Source organism: Microplitis demolitor, chromosome 4 (genome assembly GCF_026212275.2).
Source record: "Microplitis demolitor isolate Queensland-Clemson2020A chromosome 4, iyMicDemo2.1a, whole genome shotgun sequence".
Taxonomy (NCBI): Eukaryota; Metazoa; Arthropoda; class Insecta; order Hymenoptera; family Braconidae; genus Microplitis; species Microplitis demolitor.
In genome coordinates, this window is record NC_068548.1 from 20565213 (window position 1) to 20589566 (window position 24354).

The window sequence follows — 24354 nt, forward strand, 5'->3', positions numbered from 1 at the left end:
AATGAAAGATATTAGGCAGAAATATGATAATAATAGTGGTGGTAAATTGATGACGTTGTTGCTACAAGCAGTAATCTCCTTCGATTAAATTTTTCAAATTTCGTTTATCAGTTGCTTTACGACAATTAACTTCGATGGATAGACACGGTAACTTAATAATTAAAATTTCTAACATAAACTGATAAAAGTCATGTTCGATATCTTTATCTTTAATTTTTAACATAATAACTAAAGTTATAAATATAAATTAATGTAAAAAAAAATATTATTTAGAAACAATATTAAATTTATTTGGTGAATTTTACGAGTTTATTAAATATAATTTGAACAAACATGCGCTCTCTTGACATATATCGTATTTTAGTGATTTTTATATATGTGATAAGTGTAGACAGTGTCATTAATAGACAGAAATGTTGCCCGCCAAATATGATATTCCCGATTAAAGAGAATTCCAAGTGTTATATTTCTCAAAATAAAAATTCATCTGATTATTATGAGGAGAGAAATGGCGATTGGATAATTGGGTTCTTCGAAGACTGCTCAAATGATACCTTCACGGATTTGAAAGAATTTAAGGACAAGAGTTCAACGATATCGAAATCAGCAATTGCCTGTACTGATCTTGTGCGAGACGATCTTACAAATATTTCATTTGTTCATTACTGCAATCAAGCACATGAAGAAATTTCGGATCCGCAATCAATGAGCATTAGAAAATGTTGTCCTCATGGCCAACGCTATGATGCTAAAATTCGAGAATGTGTTTCTGATTCCTCAAATTATTTCGACGTTCTTAAAGCTTTACGTGCCTTTTCTAACAAGAATATACATTTCTTATCAATAGTAGAAGGTCCCCCAAGTTGTAATTACTCTTTAATTGATTATATCATTAGTGCAGCTAATGATACTCTGATTCTTAATAGCGATACTTCAGAGGTATGTTTTATTTAATTACTAATTAAATTTTCAAATTTTGTTCTCAAGTACATGAGAACTCATATTTTTATCGTAAAATATTCCTCATTAATCTTTTTTATTATTTAGATGAAATGTATTTTGATAGACGAAGAAAAATGGTGACAAAAAATGTAAAAATTTAGATTATGATGTCAACCGAACTTTTAACAGGAACTTGAGTCGCCAAAATATTATACTGTACTATATAATTACTATTGTCAGCCGCTAAAAATTTTTTACTCTCTACTGTAATTCCTAATTAAGACAAATAATTTCCATTACAATTAATTAATACGTTTAGAAAATATAAAATTTTTTGTAATGCAGCATAGCAATTTTTTGGAGACTTAATTTCCTGTTTTAAGTTTGATCGACAACATAATAAAAATTCGTACATTTCTTCAGTCCATTTTTCTTCGTGTAAAATATCGTAAATTTAATGATCGGCGAGCATTATAAATTCAAATATATATCTGCATTTCGAAGCAATTACCTGACATTGCTTCGCAGTGACTCAGAATGTACTTAAGGTCTTAAGTATTCTGTTTACACAGGATTAATTTACTTTAGAAATAAATCATGTACTTTGAACTCAAAATATAATATTAATATTTTAATATCTACTTAATATTGTTTTGAATTTAAAGAAAATTAATTATGCATGAAAAAACTAGTTTTATATTTAAGATTTCCATGTAAAATTTTTACACCTTTTAATTTTTTATGTTTTTCGTAGGCATTGATTCAATCGAAGAATAGTCAGACTAAAATTTCTGTTAATGAAAATAATGCATGCTTTGACTTTGAATTATCTTCTGGTATCATTGTAGTAAGAGCGTGTAGTGACGATAAATACTGTGCAGAAAACACTTGTTTGAGAAAGTGTTGCCCGGAAGATGAAGCTTGGATTAAACATAAATGCCGGAAACTTTCGACATACGAAGGCCCTCGTAAAGAATTTCACACTGAAATAAAAACATTCATTGAAAGTTTTCGTAATAACTCAAAATCACCAGAGGTTTTAAATTCTACTGGTAACTTTTTTTTTTTTAATATTCTAATATAATATTTAAATCACAATAAATTATATACACTGTAAAAAATTTGAGTGGACGTGAATTAAATCCGGAGTGAATGTGGATTTAGAAAAAATCCAGATCACTTCGAAATCTTTTCGCTGAAAAACAAGCTCCGAATTTACTCCGTATGCAGAATGAATTTTTTTAAAACTCCGGAACTCTGAGTGAAATCGGATTAAAATAAAATACGAATTTACTTCCAATTTTTTACAGTGTATAATTATTAAAGTATATATACTAGGAATAAGTTCACAATCTTTGTAAAACGTTTCGTCGGTTTCCCGACTTTTTCAAATATTCAATTATTAAACATTAATTGTCAATAAAATAAAAAATAATTAAGACAGAGTAGTATACTAGTCTTTTCAACAACAAATTACTGATAATTATTAAAAAAGACGATAATAAAAATATTTTTACAAAGTTAATTATGACAAGTAGATATCAAGACAATAAAAATATACATGATGAAACCAACGAAATGTTGTACAGAAATTATAAATAAACGTTAATTATAACACCTATCAAAGAAATTGTGAACTTATTCCTATTATATATAAAAAATGGATATGAATCGTAATAATTTTAACACTAAAACATATTTGCTAAATTTATTAGATTACGGTATTATGATTGGGATTCCATTTTGCAACCATGGCCGTATGTATCCAGTAATGAAACCAAAGAAGAATTGGTATTTTACTTTACATGGATATATTTATATATCGAATTCCAATACTTTTTACGATCCGAATGTTTATTGTTTGGAAATGGCGTATGAAAATAATTATGACGATGGATTGTATCCTAATATATGTTTTGAAAGATTTAAACCAGAGACAGAGCGCTTTCCACTACGGTAGTAATTTTAAAATAATAAATAGTACTAATATTAATTGTTACAAAGTGGCAAGATTTGATTCTGCCTTTACATTTTTTTTTCCATATTGAAGATTTTATGTCTTTACTTTCAGATTTGTAATAAATGCGTCGTTGGAACTGACAAGTTGCGTATTTTTAATAGTGACATTTTTAATGTATGTGTTACAACCATCGATACAAAATCTTCATGGCAATATTTTAATGTCTTATATAGGAAGTCTTTTTATTGCATACGCTTGTCATGCCGTAATGATATTTCTAATTTTAAAAGACAAATATAACTATGATTATTATGTATTAGATTCCCCAGTATGTAAACCTCTCGGTTATATTGTCACAGCAGCATACCTTATTGCTTTTTCTTGGCTTCATGTTTTGTGCTTCGATATTTGGTGGACATTTAGGCAAGTCTAATTTTATATTTTATAATTTCATATAAATCCTTTCCTTGTTCAGAAAATCTCGTAGAATCCAACAGATTCTCATAAATTCCCACAGAGTTTTTATAAGAATGAAGGCCTTGTACCTGCGGCTATAAGAATCTAAGATTTTTTATACAGGATCTTAACATTGTAATCTTATTTATTTACAGAGGCTACAATGGGGTAATTAAGCTCAACAAGGGTAAAAACAAAGCGCATTGGAAACAATTCATTCGTTATTCTTATTGGGCATTAGTTCCTGCAATGGTAGTAACTATTTCGATTATCATCGTAGACAACATAGATATTATACCACTAGATTTCCGTCCTCTTATAGGCACAGATTCGTGTTGGTTTTCATGTACGTAATATTTAATATTAATAAACTATAAAACTATCATTTTAATTTAATTAAAAGTAAATTATAAATAAATTCTATCCGTTTATTTTACAGCAAAGTACGGAAATTCAGGTAAAATCATCTTCTTCTATGGACCAATGATTGTTGTAGTATTGCTTAATACTATATATTTCATATTAACAATGCGTAGTTATGGGAGTGTTAAGGCAGATGTTACAAAATATGGTGATGCATCCGATCGAGAAAAAAAACTAAAAGAGGACCGAGCAAAGTAAGGATTTATATTTATTGTCATTCAAATTTATGTAGAAAAAAATATTTATATATTAATCGATAATTTTCATTTCAGATTAAAACTCACGTTAAAGCTTTTAGTTTTAATGGGAATCTTTTGGCTTATCGAAATACTTTCTTTTCTTATTAACTCTTATTTTCCGAATTTTCCGTGGAAGATTGAAACATTTTATGCATTTGATGTCTATAATTGCCTGCAAGGTATGATTCTTTGCATTTTCGTCTTCTTAAAAGAGAATTCATGTACTAAAATCAAAGCTCAATACACCAAAGTTAAATCATTAGTTTCCGAATCGATAACCAGTTTTATAAATAGATTTAAAATTAAAAAATCTACTAGTTCTTCTACTATCACCGATACTACTATTTCTACTACTATCAGCGACACTACTGTTAATGACTCCTTTAACGACAGTACGAACGCCAATACTAGCATCACTACCATCAGTTCTAGTAATACCGCAGAGTCAACTTTGTAAAATTTTAAAATTTAATATGTATATACTAATTTAACTTTTAGTTTAATTTTAAATAATGGAAAACCCAACATGCGCTGTGGTTTATATCTAAGTATTTTATATTTATGTATTATTCTTTTGAATTGTCTAGCTTTTTTTTAATATTAAGTTATATAAAAACTTACTCTTTACTAATTAGTGATTCTGTAAAAAAAAAAAAAATGATTTTTAACAATAAAGTAAAAGCAATAATTACTATAAACTTTTTTATTTATTTAAATTTAATTACTTTTGGAGCAATTAATATTTCAATAAACTACTTACTTACAATGCAAAAACTTTTAGTATATCCTCAAAAAAAATTTTCGTGAGTGGGTATAATTGATAAATAACAATTTCTTAATTATGAAATAAATAAGTAAAATGTAAGTAGAATAAAAATTAAAAAATTTTAATTCTTATTTAAATAATTGAAATATCAGTACGCGCCTTTTTTTAAATTCATTATTTTAATTTATTTATTTAAAATTTATAAGTTCTCTCGTATCTGCTACATCACACTCATGATTTTTAAAAGTTTTTGATTTGTAATTTTTAAAAGTCTTTTCTATAAGTATTTTATTTGTTTATTTAAAAGGATTATATTTTTTTAATGTCTGTTATTTTCAGAATCATTAATTTTCTCCAACTTGCAAAAGCCAACATTGACAGGTATATGTATATGGGTATATATTATACACCCACACGTTTCTTTTTTGAACTACAAAAAAATACGACTCTGAAGTATGAGTGTGAGTGTAGCAGATATGAAACAATTTATAAATTTTAAATAAATTAAAATGATGAAATTTTTAAAAAAATGCGCATATGGATTTTGCACTTATTTAAGTATGCATTTTTTAATTTTTACTCTAACATTTTATTCATTTATTCTAGAATTTAAAAAATTGACAATTGTCAGCCACATTCACACTCATTCCTGAAGTATGACAAATATTGAATTTCTAATGAACGAGTTAAACAATTAAAAATTTTAAAATTAAAATAATACACTTACAGATTTTTAAATTCTATAAATCCGCATTTTTTAATTTTATTCGATTTACATTTAATTCACATACTTAAAAATTTGTTAAATTTACAATTGTCAGCTACATTCATACTTATTCCTAAAGTGTTAATTAACAATTTTTTAATTTTTTTTAACAAATCCAATAAAAAAAAAAACTAAAAATATGCACATGCAGAAACTTTAAAAAATATGAGTGTAATTTTTTTTAAATATTTTTTTTATCATTTATCAGTTTAAAAAAAAATTCAAAAATTATTAGACGTCAGCCAACTTCAGTATCATAAAAAAAATATGATTGCTCTTTTTACCCTCGAGATTTAATTTTGTTATGTTGTGAGACAAGTTTTAAATAAAACTTTAAAGCTGTTAATTAATAAATAATATGTTTCATTAATAAAATAAAATAAATAAATTTTTATGAATAATTAATTTATAAATAATCAGTTGTTACCACATTTGTAATTCAGCAGCACTTTAAAGAGGTTAGTAATTTTAGTTCATGTTCAGACTTATCGTCACTGTTATTACAACAATACTTTTAAATAAAACGATAATAAAAAATTAATTAACATATTTATAAATTATTTCAGATAAAATGAATTGTCAATTGTTATTTAAATCTATTCAAAGAGGAGCGTCATTAATAATTTCCCGGATAACCTCAATTGAATCTAATCAATTGAGTACCAGGCAGTTCCATGGTCTAACTCAATGTCTTGTTACGAAAACGAATTCAAAAATCTATGAATCTGTTTCAAGTAAGAAAAATTTATTGCAACCAATTCAACCGACTTTAAGCCACACGTGTGGTATGAAACACAAACCTAGACCTCATCGTCGTTGTAAAGATTGTTACCTTTATGCCATCGAGGGAAGATGGTTCGTCGAATGTAAAACACATCCAAGACATAAACAGGCACAAATTGTTAAAAAAGAAAAAAATACATGGATACTAACTTCTGTATGTCAAAATAAGAAACGCCCGTGGTTTTGAATACCTTATTATTATTTAATCAAAATAATAATACAATTCTATAATTAATTATTATATATTAATGAATTTTACAAATATAATCTTTAGTCTTTAAATATATATATTTCGTTATTTTATTTCAATACGTCATTATTATTTTTTATTTTAAATAGCAATTTTCTATTTATATCTTTTATTTTGTTATATACTGAGGTAATGGTAGAGTATAAAAAGTGATAGAGTCCTTGTTGATGACATTTTTTTCTGTATTTAATTGTTGATAATATTTTTCTTTCCATAAATATTTATCAGTGATTGGCAGTGAATTTGTCCATGCCTAGAATTTATTTATAAATTTATAAGTTTTTAAAAATAATCATTTTTCATAAATTTTTTAGTAATGAGTATGTCTGTGCATCAAAAAATTATAATAGTTAAACTTTTAAATTAGGTTTCTATTATTTTGTATACAGAAAAAAAGGATTTCTTGGCGCTAAAATTTTTTACTCGCTCTAAGAAAATTTTACTTGCCCTAAGAAATTTTTCATGATCCTGAAATTAGTAAACTAAAAATTTTCAGGTTTTTTTTTAACAAATCAATTGCAAAGAAAAAAAAATTTGAAATATGCACATGTAGAAAATTAAAAAAACTACCGGCGCAATTTTTTAAAATATTTTTTTTTTATAATTTATCGTTTCTAAAAAAATCCAAAAATGATTAAACGTCGGCTAATTCCAGTATCATCATTTTTCCAAATTCTACCTCTACGAAAATTTCGAGCAAATCATAAAAAAACGGCGAATGTACAAAACACTTTTTTTGTGTCTGTGTTATTAAATAAAAATTATTTTCATTTCATACTTTTTCACAATGATTTATCCATTCGTGCATCAGTTTATTGCCGGTATTACGTGCAATATTTTTTGATTGCTGTAATAATTTCATACTCGATTTAAATTTCGATTGAATTATATTAAAGTACGCTTTCATAAGAATATATCTGAAATTAATTTTTTTAAATAGAGAAGTAATTTTGGTCACTCGATATAGAGATAATAAAATAAATTTACCGTGACAAAATAAATTTAGCAACTTTTGTTATTCGTTCGAGTATTTTAAATCGTTTTTTAACGTCTGCTAAAATCGTCTGAACAGCGTCAAAGTTTCTCCGATCGAGATTATGAACTACAAAAAATTTTTTATCATTGGAATTAATTTTGAATTCAAATTAAAAAAAAAAGTTATTACCGTACGACAGGAGAAGACATTCGAGTTGGATTACGGCAGTAAACGACTCATTTATTGTTATTATTTTAATCGAATCGAGATTTCTTATTTTCAGGTTCCAAATTAATGCGGATTCCCACTCTTCCATTCTTAAATACCTTTGCAATAAAAAATAAATTGTCTCAGTAATTTTTTTTTAAAACCTTAAAAATATTATCACCCAACCAAAGCCACATAGAAGAGTAAAATTTTTCTTTAACCCCAACATCTTTGGGTTCGACAATTATTTGACCTTCTTCTTGATAATATTCTTCACAATTTTTTAAAGATACTAATATTATTCCAGTTTCTAATAGGAAAGACAAACAAATCGTGTAGTACAGCATCCGATTTGATTCATTTTCTGTAGTCTTGTAAATTAATTCTAGAGTAAATATAAAAATATTTTATTTTATATTAAACTTGATAGCTTGAATATTTACTTAATTCTTTCAACAAGGTATTTATTTCTTCGAATCGGTATTCAATAATAGATAAATAAATCAAATGTGATAAAATTAATATTTTTAATTTATTAGATCTGACATTTTTAGCCAACTGAAAAACTATCAGTCCTAAATCGAAAATTTTTTTAATTTTATTTTTCAATAAACGGGAACAAAAAATACTCGTATATAACTTGACTATCGACTTTAATTCTTGTTCTGTAAGATCAGTATTTTTATTATCACAAAATTTTATTCCATCATTTTCTATATTCGTTACAAATGTTCTAAAATAAATATTTTACATAAATTAATATTTATAATAATAATTATTTATTATTAATTTAAAATAAGTATACTCGTTATTAAATGTATGTCCGATAGTTATCATATTTGCAAAAGCGGTACAAAGTGTAATTAAATATTTTTTTGATTCCAAAGCAGAATGCAAACTCCAAACTGCTGCAAGTTGAGCATTTTCATACAATCCTTCAATCTAATAATAATAATAATTCAATATAATTATTTAAATTTACAATTTGAAGGAAATGTAAAAAATAAATAATAATTTAATTACTTAATGACTAATACCTGAAAGACAGTAAATAATTCAGATAGACATTTTGAAAGCTGATCATTATATTCAGTAGCATCGTCATCATATTTATCAATCATATCATTTTTTTGATATGACATCATGAACTTGAGTTGTTGAAAATAAAATTTTGTTCTTAATTTAATTACCGAATTACTTTTAGGCCACCAGTATCCCATACTTCGTATCGCTTCTTTTAAATTATTTTCCGCCTCGTTAATTTGCCCGATTTGTAAATCACACTTTGCTTTGAGTGTTTTTATTCTTCCTTTTAAAAAAGGGACGGTAACTAATTCATCGTCGCGTGCTTTGAATATCTATTGAAAAATTTTTAATTAATTATTAGTGTTGTTGAAATTTTATTTTTTTATTTATTTAATTTTATTTTACCCGGTTCAAAATATCATCTGCATCATTCAATAGTGTTTTGGCTTTTGGTACGTTGTAAGTTGCCAAAAGTACCGTTGCAAATTCTAACATTGATATTAATACTTTGTCTTTACGATCTAGAATATGAATTTATGGATTATAAAACAAATTTTTTTATTGATAATTAAATTACTTAGAAATTAAATTAAGTACAATGAGAATATGAATTTAATAATTGTAGTATCATTTACCAATTCCTATGCAATGATCCAAAATTTGTGAGTATGTAGTAATGAGAATTAAATTACATTGGCAGTTAGTAAAATTTAAATTAGAATATGTCTGAGGTATTATATCCGTTTCTGAACTTTTCTTAAATTTGTAATACCATTTTTTTGAATTATCGTGTTCTATTTTATTAAATACATAAATTAGTAATTAATAATAATAATTATCATTGCACGGAGTAAAATTTCAAGTCAGTATTTTAAATCACATGGGGAAAATATTCACTTTAAATTTTTCTCCCTGTATTTGAAGTCAGTTATTAATTAATATTTTTTTTGTGTGAATATATATTTACTTTTTTGAATTTTAAAATTTTTGTAAATTCTATAAGGACTTGAGAGTTGTAAAATATCATCGAAATCAATTTTCCGGCTTGAACTTTTTAAACTTTCGTGATGAGACTCTAATAATTTATTAAAAAATTTACTGCCACAAGATTTACATTTTTTCGTATTATTTGCCAAATATCTCAAAGCTTTTTTATGAAATTCAATCTTTTGATTCTCAGTTAATAATCTGTTTATAAATTTCAAATCATTATTTTATTTTCAATCCCGTATATATACATATAAGTATTTTTTACATACCTATAAGTTGTTTCGCGAGACTCACTAATTTTGAATCGTAACAAAGTACAAGATGCATATTTAGGGAGATCAGAAAGTGGTTCTACAAAAAAAAAATTTTAACGTGGAATAGAAACTAACATAAGTAGTTTCAAATATTGAATACCTCGTATTTTAACATTTGTACATCCACATTTTATTTTTATATTATCATATATGTTTCTTAATTTTTTAGTAGATATTCTTGGTCCCATACTTCTACTGAAATCCCCAGCTGCACAACCAAGTATTCTTTTTTCAAAGAGATTTATTACTGCTATTTTTTAATTCAAATGTTAATTTATAAAAATTATTTTTTAATTTTTTATTTTGGTGTTAAATTTTAGATAATTATTAATTACTAATTATTTACACAAAGCAATATCTCGAATAGAAGTTCGCTGCATCAATTTTTCCAGTAAACTTCTGTTGATAGTTTCTCCTAATACCGCAGCACATTTTAATAAAATTTGATCCATTGGTTTCAAAGAATCAAAAAGTTTAAGAAACAAAACTGAAAAATTTATATCATATATTAATATATATATTTTTTATTGGATCTAGTTTTTACCATCTGTTGCAAGTTCGGCGACAACATCTTCGAGTTGAAAATTTTTCCTAATCGTACAAATGCAGACACCTTTTTCTTCTATAGCTGTTTTTTCCTCATCTAGTATCGAAACATTTTCCTAAAAATTTAAAAGTAAATTACAAGAATTCTATTGCTGCAACATAATTAATATTCATTTTAAATTTAAATTAAATCAATACCTCATAACTATTTTCATACATCCGCCAGCCGTCTTTTCGTGTTAAAGTTTCTTCCTTTTCTATTTCTTCTGCATCAGAGTCTGATGAAAATTTTCTTTGAATTTAATTTTCACAAGATGAATATTTTGATTATTTAAAAATAATAATTTTTATTAATTATAGTAATAATTACGTGTTAATCATCTTCAGTGGTGGCGTAACTAGATCCATTTTTTTAAGCATTTCTCTTGAAACTTTTTTAATTTCAATACCACCAACTTGCATTAAACTTACGAGATAATTTTCAATCCATCCTGGATTCCCCATACTTTTTTCTTGAATTACTCTACAAAAAAGTGTTTTTTTTTTTTTTTTTCAATAACTACTCGTTGCAATTTACGGGTAATTACGGTAAAATACCGCAATTTATCGTAATTTATGGCATTTTTACCCTAAGTGTCGTATGATTTTCCATTTTAACAGTACAATACTTTACTTTACGGTAAAATACTCCAGGCTTGCCGCAATTTTGCGGTAAAAATGCCATACTTTTGCCTAAAATACCGCACGCTTACCGTAAATTACCGTAATTAGGATCCGCCAGGGATACTTTTATTTTAATCAAAAGTAAATATATATCTAGATAATTTAATTATTTAATTTTAAAAAATTTTTAGATACTTTTCTAACTCTGGAGGAATAGCAACGACTCTCAAAAATTGACAAACTAATCCAGCATGATACCATTTATCTAAACCTTGAAGATTTATTACTTTAGATTTCTTCTCTAATATTCCAATTAATTTTTTTTCATCGTCATTGAGACCAAAGACAAAAAAAATTCTTTCTTGATCAACAATTGTCGGTATCAAAGTAAGAGATTCTTTGTCAATATATTCTGCGTCATCGACTAAAATCGCCCATAATTCTTTAAAGCATTCAAGAACCAACTTTGAAATATATTCATCTACACGCTGTTTTTTATCGTCGTCCGATAGTGTTGAGTAGCGGGAATTGAATTCAAAGTTAACATTAAATATTTCATTTAATAAATAGAAATATTGTTTTTCACTAATCGATTGTAAATGACGATAAATAATTTTTTTACGATCTTCTTTAGTCATTTCGGCTTTGAAACCCAGTGGAGTACAAAATATAAAATTTATAAAAGAATATGGCATCTAAAAAAATTAATTTTCTTTAAATAAAAATAAAAATTGGCATTTATATACTTAAATTTTACTTCTAGATCATTGTCTGTAAGAGTTATATAATTGCAGGCGATATTTTTCGGAATAATTTTTGATATTTCATCGAGCAATCGAGTTCTTCCGATTCGTGGCTCACCCCTTAAAAATTAAACACGAAAAAATTGTTTTTTTTATATAATTTCATAATTATCTAGCTTTTATTTTACCTAATTAGTAAAATATTATTTATATTTCTCAATGGAATTTTTCCATTATTCCAATTACTTTGAGCTTCAGCAAATAATGATTTGAATAATATTAATTGAGGTGTTCGGCCTAGCAATGGATAAGTTGCTGCTGTCATTTCTGAATCTTGAATTCTAGATAATAATTTTATTAATCACAAAAATAATTATCACAGTAATACATTGTTCATTACACGGTACATTTAGAAGCAGTAAATTTTTTCAATACAAATATTTAAACATCTTTAGACATTTAGTAAATTAAAATAATTTTATGAAATAAAATCATGTGATGATATTCAAAAATATACAGTGTAATTATAAGTAATTATAAATATAATTGTTAAATACTGGACTTGTTCAAGAAATTCATATATAGGACCGACATTTGAAATTCCTTTCAAGTATTTAGCTTCCTGAAGAATAAAATGTCCTGATTCAAGACGTGAGTAAAGAAAACTTTCTCTGTCACAGACAACCTGAAATGTTTATATTAAAATATTTTAATTTTCCACAACAATAAGAATAAAATACTCTTACAATTGATAATTACAGTCAAACTCCATTAACTTGGACAGTTAGTCTACAGAGGAGCAGAAATTTATGGGAATTTTCCAGTTAACGGATGCCCTTTCTTCTTTAAAAAGTAAACTACACGCATGCGCTCTTACATCACATGAATAATGTACAAATAAATATACGCAGGCAAAGCATCAGGTGGGAGACAGTGTAGCTCGAAGTGGGGGTCGATTAAGGGGAAGTTTCGAGATAATGGAGTTCGACTGTACTTCTACCCTAAATAAAACAGTATATTACCACAATTGTTTCAATGCCAAAGTTTTTTATACTGATATTAAAAATATTATTAGTATTATTTATTTAAAAATGATTACTTTATTAACATAAGCAACCATAAGTCTAGCAGCTTTATTAACTGGCATTCCAATAACAGTATACTCTCGTCTCAAAGTATGTCCAACAACACCGCAATAAGTCATACCAGTTGATACTCCAATAGTTACAGAATCGATATTTTCAATAGCACTCAGTGCTCTCTTTAATTTTGAAGCACAACGAAGTCCTATCTGGGCTTCCAGCTCTTGTTTACCACCTCTGAGACCAAAAATACATAGAAACATAAGGTCTTTATCAAATAACGATACTTTGTTTACACATCCTTGAAGTTTATCAACAATCCTTAAAATTTCAAATAATCATTACTGTAAAATTTAATCTTATAAGTTATAACTTAAGGAGGTTCGACCGACACTAGTGAGTCAAAGTAGTGTTTGAATTTTTTTGTTTGCTAAATTCTCCCAATAGTTATGAAAATTCATTATTTTAATTTATAATAACATAACGAATTCATAAATTAATATTTATTACTTACTTAACTAAAGAAAGTAATTAAATGACTTGGTTATTTTTGACTCATATGATTTAATAAAAAGATTTGGCAACAACGCGTTCTAACTTCTTACACATCGATATTCAAATTTAAGCGGGAAAAATTTATTTTCTAATCTTGTATCTCTTATTAATGTATTTCTATCTTTGTTTTTTCTCTCAGCTGCTTCCGCGACGTTGCCAAACCCTCAATAATATGTATCTCTGTTGATGAACAAGATTAAATAATAAAGTTTAACTCGAATTACTTAAATAATTACAATGGTAACACAATACTACAATGGTAACAAAAATATTCAAGTTTATGGTATGTGGTTTTTTATTTCTTAAACTTGGGAGGTTAATAATGAAAATAATCGAACAAGTCATGACGGGAGCTTGTCCGCCATAAGAGCCTGTGTATAAGAACTTTAAAAACGTCATTTTTTAATTTTTTTTTCTAAAAAAACTAGACGGTAGATCATATTCAAATTTAGAGAATACATAGATAAAGTATTTCTTTACATGTATACTAAGTTTCAAATCTTAAGTTGGAAAATCTTTTCTACCTTAGATTCAGTCGAACCTCCTTAATTACAATAACAATAAATTAACTTACCCACAAACACGTTTGAATGCTTTGTTAACAATGTAAATTAATGCCTTTTTTTTAATATTACTATCGGTAACAACATTTATAAAAACAATGACAACTTGACGAATTTCAGCAATATGTTCAAGTGGCTCATCAAGTTCGACAGAACGTACTACTGGTTTAAGCATGTAGCTTCTCAGCTCATTTTTTAAATGCTGCTTTGTCACATTAACTACTTTTGGCCTCACTACAATTATTATTTAAATTAATTATTAATTTGTTATATGAGGACTTGGTTTAATTACCAATTACAATAAATTAAATATAATTACGACTGTAATCGATAGTTGATTTAAATCCACCATTTTTAATATGATCTTCAAACTTAATAGCAGTAGCAGAATCTTCATTATAAATAAAGTTATCATCTACTGCAATTGTTGTAGAATTAGTTTCATCACTATTTATAGAAGATGCCGATGATTCGTTATCTTTATAATCATCTTTAGAATGGTCCCACATTGTTGCACTTGCTAAAATTAATGTATGTCTGTCAGGAAGAATTTTAAAAACATAATCACTTGGATTAGCCCATTGCCAGCTACTTGGAGCTACCAAAATATCACCTCCCCTAAAACAAAGATAACTCTCATTTTAAAAAATAAATAAATAATATATAGTCTTCCCACTGTGTCGTCTTCGAGAATTATCGGAAATTTTCCAGCAAGAGAATGTACCTCGGGTGTTTTCGGTTTTTACTCCCTCTAGTTGATCTATGTACTAAATATTTTCCCACTTTCCTCTACGCATGCGCAGTTTAGAAATGTTAGATAGTGGGGCGATTGTGAAGTTCATTCTCTTTCTGTGAGAAGTTGAGTAATGATGTGAAGTACTGATTTTTTAAGAGTAAGAGGTAAAAATCAACGGCAACTTACTCTCTGGGAAGACTTTATTGTTAAGAAGTTTTATAGATAACCTGCAAAGAGTCTCAGCATGTTTTACATCCCACACAGGTTTACCAGTAATAATATAATGAGACATTTGTTGTGGATCGCCAATTGATGTAAAACATATTTTTCCAGAAGCTATGGCTAGTTTTACTGATAAATGATAAATTTATAATTTTATTTTAAATAACTATGGCTAATCTAATTTACTTGATACCTTTCAAAGTGACACCTATATCAGTAACATAAGTTCCAAAGTGTTTTTGAACAATACAGGCTGTTTGCATAGCCTTTGTTGCGAGATCTCGCATTACCATTCCTTCCTGTAGCTTCCACATGACAATAAATGCATCGCCTGAAAATTTCAAAACATCTCCATGGTGGGATAAAATTTCCTGGACTATTGGTCCAATGTAACTATTAAGTGTCTCTGTTAATTTTGATGGTCCACTTTTTCCAGACGTTGTATATTTTTCTGTCAACTCCGTAAACCCTATAATCGAGGTCATAAAATCGTCTAATTAAATCTATACATTGAAAGACGTTTTTTAAAAATCTTCTTCTCTATTTTAGTTAAATTATTCCCAGAAAATATCAATGACCTGATATATCTCCCAGCATCAATGTCGTGTAATATTCTCTGATATTATAATCATTATAGTGGTCCAGGATTTCATCTGGACACATGGAAGCAAATATTTCCGTATGTTTTTCTATTTTTAAAAGCTCAGAAATTCTTCTTTTTTCTCTGACATTTGAAAAATATTTTCCGGTCACTAAAATTTATAAAATTTTAATCATTTCCTTTAAATAATAAATCAATTGGACTAAAATAAAATGAATTGTTTACTTTTTGTTACTAGAAAATTTAAAATGTCATCATTTGAAATTTCAGGTTAATTTAAATTGACATTGAAGCCGTAAAAAAAAAAAGAAGAAATAACAATTAGTAGGAACAAGGAAGAAATGATAAAACATGAAATGACAATAGACAATATGTGTTTATTCATTTAATATTTTTCGCGATATAGGTACTTAATATGACTTGTCGCTCTAACAGATCGCTGTCTACAATGTGACGGCCAAATTTTTTTTTTATTGTGCCTGGCCCTACTATTCGTTATTGTGCTTGAAATCTATAGTGATGGATCAACGTTTTCATTTATTCTGATTTTCATAATATATTTTTTAATTTGTTTTTTACTTTTTTAAATTTAAATCTCGCTCGCATACTTTAGATTTCATTTTAAATAAATTCACATTTAATTATTTGGGATTGCGATTTAATAATTAAATATATAGTATTCGAAAGCCAGCAGAAATATGCTGAATGTAGACGATGAGTATAAATGTAAGTCTTATTTTGGATATCAGGATATGATAGAATTTTTTTTAAAACTATTCTAATAATTCAAATAAATAATTATTATGTTATTTTATTTCATTTTTATGTTATAATTTAAATCGAGATATCAGACGTGATTCTCACTGTGCTTTACTTTTAAATGTATTTTCTTTATGTATATTTTTTATTATTTCGTTCATTTATTTTTTTTTTAGTAGGAAAAGCGAAATGCGATGTATTGGAGTATGAAAAGCATCGCAAGGGCGAAGAAGTAAATCGACAGTTTATCGAAATGTGCATCCGGAATTTTTTTTCTCGTATGTATACTAGATAATACTTTTTTTTGTATTCAACGACAATTTTTTTAAAACTCTTCTCTAAATTACATTCCAATTACATACATCCGTCTCACTAATGATTCAAGAAGACGGTACTCTAACGATTGACGTCTCTTCGTCGCAATATAATTATCATGATTTTTTTTTTTGCTTTTACTTTTTTTTCTATATATTTTTATGACGAATGTGACGCATTATATAATGGCACACAGCATGGCAGTTGCAACAATGTACTGTGATAAATTTTTTTGTATTATATCTTTAGCCTTAACAATTAAATTATTTTTTTTTCTTTACTAATTTAAACTTAATTTTTATAATATATAATATAGACCTGACATTTTTACATTCATCCGGTAATAATATTTATTACACTCTCACTCTTTATAGCTTTCTGCGACTGCTTTAATTATTTATATATATAATCTCTGTTTTTTTTTTTTTTAATTTTTTAAATAGAGATGATTTTAAATATTTATTTATTGTAAATTGTGGAGATTTGCAACACAGAATCGCGAAAATAGGCGAATATCAATTTTTGTTTTTATTGATTTATCAATGATTATTAGTTTAATATATTATTTAATTATATATCATCATAATCAACGTATTCATAGTAATATATACACGCAAATATTAATTGCAATTACATTCATGACGATACAATTGTCATTTATAATCTATAAACAAATATATTCACGCAATAATTCGAATACTTTATTAATTATGGCTTAATTAATTACAAATACATAGCGTATAACATGTAGAAATTGTTTTTTTATTTTTTTTTTTATTTATATCTTTCTTCTTTCCACTCGCATTCATTTTATCTTTTTCTCTCTCTTTCATTCTCTCACTCGTTAATTTTTGTTTTTTTTTTGTTTGTATTGAAAAATTAAAAAATGTGATTTGAGTCCAAAGCGATTATAAATTGTGATTTACTGAAAGTAATTAGCGATTCGATATTAAAAAAATTAATTTTAAAAATTTATTATCCTTCTTTAATATCGAGCCGGCAAATAATTTATCAGCAAGTCCATTTGTGTTTATTATAATAATATTTTACATAAAAAACATTCATAAATACTAAACAGTCGAGTCAAAATATAATCAAGACTTCTCTTAATTGAGATTTATTATAATAAATTTTTTTTTTTGTTTGCGGACACACTTAAATATACATTTATAAATTTTAATCATTATTATTATCATTTGACAAATAAAATTAACTTAATTACTTATACATTTAAATTAATTTATAATAATTAATAAATAATATTAATAATTCATTTATATAATTTATTGTGTATTGATTTTTTGCAACTATATATTTATTTTTGACTAACACTATTATTATAATTTTTAAATTTATTTCTTCTATAATTTTTTTCGAGTATTTCTTCTTTTATTAATATAATAATTAATAGAGCTCATCATCTATAACAAGGAGCACTGAAACTCTTAATTATCTTTGACAATAATAATGATAAGTACCCTAGCAAAAAAATCCATATGGGGGTCTAGCCAAGATTAGGGTGTGGGTTCACACATGGCGTTTTCGGATGGATTCTCATATGGTTTCCTATAGAAATATTAATCTGTTCCTTTATTCATATACGTCCTTGTTAAAAAAATCCATGTGAGATCGCATGAGAACCCATAGGAATTCATATAGAAAAGTATGGATTTATGTAAGAATCCATAAGTATCTGAATTCCGATATAGAAAATTCACATAGGAAACTATAGGTACTTAAATTCCCGGATGAATTCCCATATGGTTTCCTATAGGAATATTAATCTGTACCCAGGATTCTATAGAAATTATATATAAACCCAGATTCCATATGAATTTCCCATAAAGAAATCCATATATATCTAAATTTTTATGTCAAGTTTCTATATGGGAATTTAAGTACCCAATTTCCTATAGGAATTCAAATACTTATGGATTTCTATATAAATCCATACGCCAATATTAATTCCTATAAATTCTTACATAAATCCATACTTTTCTATATGAATTTCTATGGGTTCCCGTGTAATTTCACATGGGTTTTGGTAATAGAAACGCGTATATGAATAAAGGAACAGATGAATATTCCAATAGGAAACCACATAAGAATCTATTAAAAAAAAACCATGTGAAAACTCAAATAAGAATCTAGGCAAGATTCCCATATGAATTTTTTCGAAAGGGTATTTTGGTTTTAAATTTTATTTTCATTTAAATATTTATTAAATATTTGTATCAACAAGAATCTTAAATTGATTACACTGTCGTTTTATTTAAGACGATTAAAAAATCGTAATTGGAAACAATCATACATGATTAACAATACGTTCATTTAACGATTAATAATTACTTTATTTATTATTATATTATTATATATATATTATTCTGATAAATTATGACATAACATGATGATATAGGCTTGATATGACAGTGGCACGCGATTAGTCGTTAATGAATCGCACCCTTGACAACCCTGTTGTCACATTTATCTAAATATTCTATTTTATTTAATCTTCTCTGCTTTTATTCTCTAAATTAATATCTTTATTTCTTCACACTAATTACTTTTGCGTTAATACCACATCTAAGTTCCTACTGCAAATTATTTTCGCCCCTTTTTAATACTCATTATAATATTTATTTAATATAAATTGTCTCTCGAGGACTTTAAGATCCGATTCAAATATTATTTTTTAAATTAATTTCGTTTGTAATTTATTTCCTTTCTTCTTTTATTCAGTAATCGACGGAAATTTTCGTTTATTGAATTTATATTAATTTTTCAGCAAATAGACAAGATTAATTTCTTTACACAGATTAACAATACATATATGTATATATATATATTAAAAGATATTAAAGAGTAAAGAAAGCTATATACAAAAGATATTTTAGTGCCTTAAGTAAATACAAGTCTCGGATTTTATTTAAAATAGTGAAACAATATAAAATATAATAAGTGATAAAAGATAAGATAATAAGGACATGTAAAATATAAAAGAATACATGTATATATTTACAAAACTGAATTAGTGCCTTGGGTATATCTGCATATCAATTCTACATGGAATATACTAATTATTATCATTATTAAATATAATTATATCTCATGGACCTTCTAACCATCATCTATTTTTCTTCAACAAATTATTCAACAGAGTCTTGATAATACAGCAATTCCAATAATAATAAATATCTTGGATGATTTAAACTCGCTTGCCATTAAATATGTAATTCCGTCAGGCTTACTTATATATTTGAATTATTATTAATTTTAAATAAGATGCCTTTTCAACAATTAAACATTTTAGTTTTTTTGCTGCGATCATTATTGTCAAACATGATAAACAATATTCAGCACCTGTCCATTAATTTCAAATATTAAATCATAGCCTTGATATATGTTACACTTAAAAAAAATTATCTTTAATATTTTTATTTATTCTTATTCACAAAAATTATATTATTACGTAGATATTATTGCTTATAGTATAATTTATTCCTTACATATATGAACTGCAATAACTTTTTCATCTTTTACGTCTCCATATTCTTCTCTAGTTAGATTATAACACTATTAATACTATTACACTGGCATCCTTTATACATGAGTAATATAATTTTTTTGGACCCGTGACGTGAAATCCAATTGAAAAAACATTTTTTTTTCAGTATTGTTTATTTATAATTTTTTTTTTTTTTTTTCATTTATATTTTTCTAAACTCTAGCTAATACTTATATTCTTCTTTTTCGTTATTTTTAATGGCATTAAAAAATTCATTTTTTCAATTTTTAATTAGAAAAAAAAAAATTAATTAATTAATAAACATAAATTTATATTGACTGTAGTTTTATTTTTTTTCGTTTGACTTAAAAAAAATCGTCAATCAGATCAATATCACCTTTAGCTTAACAACCGATTATTTAAATTAAATAATTATTAATAAATTGATCCTTTTAAATTCGTATCAACGTACAATTAGACTGTTATGGAGATTCAAACGGTAGAAGATGTCACCGGTAGATGAATGCAGTCCAAAATAAATAAACGAAGCACAAATTTCATTACTTATACCCAAGCCCGTATTATTCCTAGCAAAATAATTTAATTATGTGGAATTATTTATAAAATTAAACTCAATAGTATATTGTGTGACGAGGGATGAAACGAAACGATTTTAGACCAGAGTGAAGTTGGCTGACATCACCTGCAGTCTTAAATCGTCTTTGATCCTGAGTTACACACTAGATTTTCCATGATTACCTGCTGGAATTTAAAGTTTCATTCAGCAGCCAGTCAGAAACAAGTTAATTTAAAACCAACTATTAGCGTAAGCGTAAATGTCATTTGCAATTTATAATTAAGTAGAAATTATAAATACTATGGGTTTTTCATATATTTTCTTAGACGGTGACATGTCATCCTATAAACAAAGACAAAAATTTAAACTTCCAGGTGTAGATCTGGTAAAAAATTATATTTACCACGGAAGATGGCAAGATATACTATACGCATTTGCTAATATTAATTCACTGCATTGGACTGATACTAGTTTGTTTCAACTGGCTGTAGACACTGAAACTTTAGGTTCCATGCTGATATCATGAAATCAATAATAAATATAAAAACTTACTTATCATCGCGACGTCTCAGAAACGGACTGTGAATTATCGAGATAGTCTTCATCTTTCCCAAGTGTCGGTTCAATAATCTTGGTAACCATTGGTGATTCACTCGTTGAGTCACTGGATTCCTCTTCAGATAATTCCATGCATTTTCTATCCTATTAAATAATTTAATTAGCTGTTTTTTTTTTTATAAAAAGGATAAGAAGGTATTATGCATATAGAGGTAGAGATTGAGAGGGAGAAAAGTTCAATAATCAATAGCAGATAATAGGTGATTATTTTACGTCGAGCATAAGAATAAATCTTCTCACCTCTTCTTTTAATTTATCAAGTAATCTGGCTTTATCGGCTTTCAATTGTTCCATTTGATCAAATTGCATCTGCGTTTTCACTGCTGAAAGTTCCAGTAGTGCCAGATGAGCATCTTTCTCAGACAATGCTGCTTTTAACGTTTCACACCTACAATAAATTTTATTTTTTAAACTTTAATTAAATTTATTACGATAAATTAAAGTGTAAATATATCAATATATACTTTTAATTACTTTAAATTATGAAGATCTTTAAGCTGAATTCTTCGTTCATCTTTTAGGCGGTTCAAATTTTTTTGACATTTTAAAAATTTTGACATTAGAGGCCGACATGAGTGACATTTTAACGCATTCGCTGATTGTAATGATGTTATTTTTTGTTCTAATTTTATTACCTGATAAATTTATTTATTATAATAACAATAATAGTAATAATATTCACTTTGGAATGGAGATAAAATTTAATAGATGCATCATAGAATTTAATTTCAAGCCATTAATTGTTTTAGCGATCGACTTAATTCATTATTTTAATATTTCCCAGCTTATATTCACAATGGGAAGTATAATTTATGTGCTTAATCTAATAAATTGCCGAGACAAAAACTAATATGATGATGAAAACTCGCGTTAAATTTAACTGGGATTTAATATTACATTGAATTTTATTATTAATAATAATAACGATAAATTAAAATAAAGTATTTTTTAAAAAGTAAAAATAATTTACGTCAAAAATAAAATTTCTATTTAAATTTTAAGTTTTTTTTTATTTAATTATAAAAAATATTTAAACTTTACTAAAATTAAAACTTCAAATTATTATTTATAAAGTACTTTTAGTCTGATGTATTTCAAGTAGAAAAAAAATCGTTAAAATATAAATGATGCATCTACTTAGTGTATAAATTTAAATTTTTGATCATCTATATCTTACCCTATCAATGTAATTCTCTTTGCTCTTTTCTATTTGCTTCAGTTTTTTATCAGCTTTATTAGCAATCGCTACACTGTCTCTAAGTGCATCTCTTAGCTCCGTAACTTTAAACTCTAATTTTTTTTCATGGTCTTCTTTTTTTTTTATAACATTTAACAGTTCTTCTATTTCTTCCAAATCCATTCTTTCACCAAATGCCCTTTCCAGTGAATCTATTTCATCTTCCAGCTGTTGAACTCTTTCATCCCTGACTCTTATTTCTTCTTTTAACACTCCAATATCTTCAGCCTCGTATTCACTTAATTCTGCCTTGATATTTTTAATTTCATTAGCCATTTTATATATTTTATCTTCTAATTCAATAACTTGCTGTTCATAATCTTGAATACGATTATCTTTTTCTGATATCGCATGTTCCATTTCTTTCATTTTAACTTCTTTTTCAAATATAACTTTCTTAATAATCTGCATTTTTTCATCATCATCGAAATTATTCAATAATTCGTCATCACATAAATTATTTATATTTTTAAATGGCTCACGTTTCATCAATTCTTTATCCAGCGTATCAATTTTGCTCAACAATTGATCTATTCTCTCTTCACGATCCTGTAACTTTTGTTTAAGCGCATCGACATTGTGACTCTTAACGTATTCTTCAAGATGTGTCACCATTTGTTCCAATTCAATAATACGTGTTTTTTCAATTCCCACGTCGCTGTTTCTTTCAATCCAACTCTCCAAGTCACGTATCCTACGTTCTTTAAAATCAATTTGACACTTAAGCTCGTGTAATTCTTTAACATCTGGATTTTGTTTAAGAAAATCTTCAAATTCAGCAATAGTATACTCTAATTTATTTATTTTAGATATTTTCTTCTTTAATATCCGTTGCAATTCAACGACACCATTTGTCTCTGAGTGATTATTTAGAAAATCTTCGATCGATTGCATCTCCATTTCCAATTCATAAATTCTCCTGTCTTTTGATTTTATTTCTTCTTTCCATTTTTCGATGTCTTCATCAATAGCACCATTGCTCAACTTATCGGGGTCGCAATAGTTTTCTTTTATCTTTTTTCATGTAATTTTATTATTTTCAGAGCACGCCGTGATACGAGACATAAAAATTGTGAGGAAGTTTAAAAAAAAATTAGTAAATTATTTAAATTAAAAACTTTTCAAAACAAAATAGATTTTTTTTGAATGGCCGTATTATAAATTATTATTAGCATCGGTCACCGCTTATTGTTCATCCGCTAAAATTATTAATTTACTATTATTATCATTATCATTTTTAATTAATTAGTTTAATTATTATTAATCATTGGTATACGATCATACTTTTTTAAAACTATTACACATACTTGCATTAAATATATAATTTTATTGTTGCCGTTGTTTTATTGATAAATTATTGTTTTTTTTTTTTTTATTTAAAATTTTATTTTTTTTAATATTTTTCATTGTTTGTTCTTACTCCTCTTTGTTCCACTTAAGTATTTATTCGATCAATTATTTATTTAATTATCAGTTTATAAATTAATAACTATTATCAATTGTTTATTATTATCACTTCTATATGTAAATTATT

General features: G+C 26.2%; 2 protein-coding genes and 1 non-coding gene across 3 annotated transcripts in view; 1 reads left to right on the forward strand and 2 right to left on the reverse strand.

The window, feature by feature from the left end:
* The first annotated feature begins 3 nt into the window (after positions 1-3).
* Positions 4-4658, forward strand: LOC103581020 (G-protein coupled receptor Mth). The gene is made up of 7 exons (XM_008562994.3): positions 4-939; positions 1697-1994; positions 2658-2898; positions 3014-3325; positions 3514-3704; positions 3798-3975; positions 4054-4658. The coding sequence occupies exons 1-7, from the start codon at positions 334-336 to the stop codon at positions 4475-4477; spliced, it is 2250 nt and encodes a 749-aa protein (XP_008561216.1). The 5' UTR covers positions 4-333; the 3' UTR covers positions 4478-4658.
* Positions 4659-7568: 2910 nt separating this feature from the next.
* On the reverse strand, positions 7569-17208 carry LOC103568337 (uncharacterized). Its single transcript, XR_008403480.1, has 26 exons — positions 17202-17208; positions 15787-15897; positions 15402-15677; positions 15214-15337; positions 14570-14868; positions 14262-14484; positions 13150-13453; positions 12608-12735; positions 12297-12391; positions 12065-12189; positions 11503-11771; positions 11015-11167; positions 10843-10936; positions 10643-10760; positions 10445-10585; positions 10199-10345; positions 10054-10135; positions 9855-9982; positions 9430-9540; positions 9200-9315; positions 8806-9126; positions 8574-8710; positions 8315-8501; positions 7955-8139; positions 7751-7887; positions 7569-7687 (listed from the first exon to the last, which is right to left on the reverse strand). It is a non-coding gene; the product is annotated as an uncharacterized LOC103568337 (transcript).
* Positions 17209-20737: 3529 nt separating this feature from the next.
* Positions 20738-24354, reverse strand: part of LOC103581019 (trichohyalin) — a 52899-nt gene continuing 49282 nt past the window's right edge. Inside the window, exons 17-21 of the mRNA XM_008562993.1 lie at positions 22761-23834; positions 22058-22218; positions 21824-21971; positions 21518-21667; positions 20738-20975 (exon numbers count right to left, since the gene is read on the reverse strand). Coding sequence (XP_008561215.1) covers positions 21521-21667; positions 21824-21971; positions 22058-22218; positions 22761-23834 — 1530 coding nt within the window. The 3' untranslated portion in view covers positions 20738-20975; positions 21518-21520. The remainder of the gene's footprint in view (positions 20976-21517; positions 21668-21823; positions 21972-22057; positions 22219-22760; positions 23835-24354) is intronic.

Bases quoted from the DNA above. Each gene is read 5' to 3' on its own strand.
- LOC103581020 (XM_008562994.3), top strand. From the start codon at position 334: ATGCGCTCTCTTGACATATATCGTATTTTAGTGATTTTTATATATGTG. The intron at 2,899-3,013 runs GTAGTAATTTTA...CTTTACTTTCAG, and splicing joins ACAGAGCGCTTTCCACTACG to ATTTGTAATAAATGCGTCGT. The intron at 3,976-4,053 runs GTAAGGATTTAT...TTTTCATTTCAG, and splicing joins CTAAAAGAGGACCGAGCAAA to ATTAAAACTCACGTTAAAGC.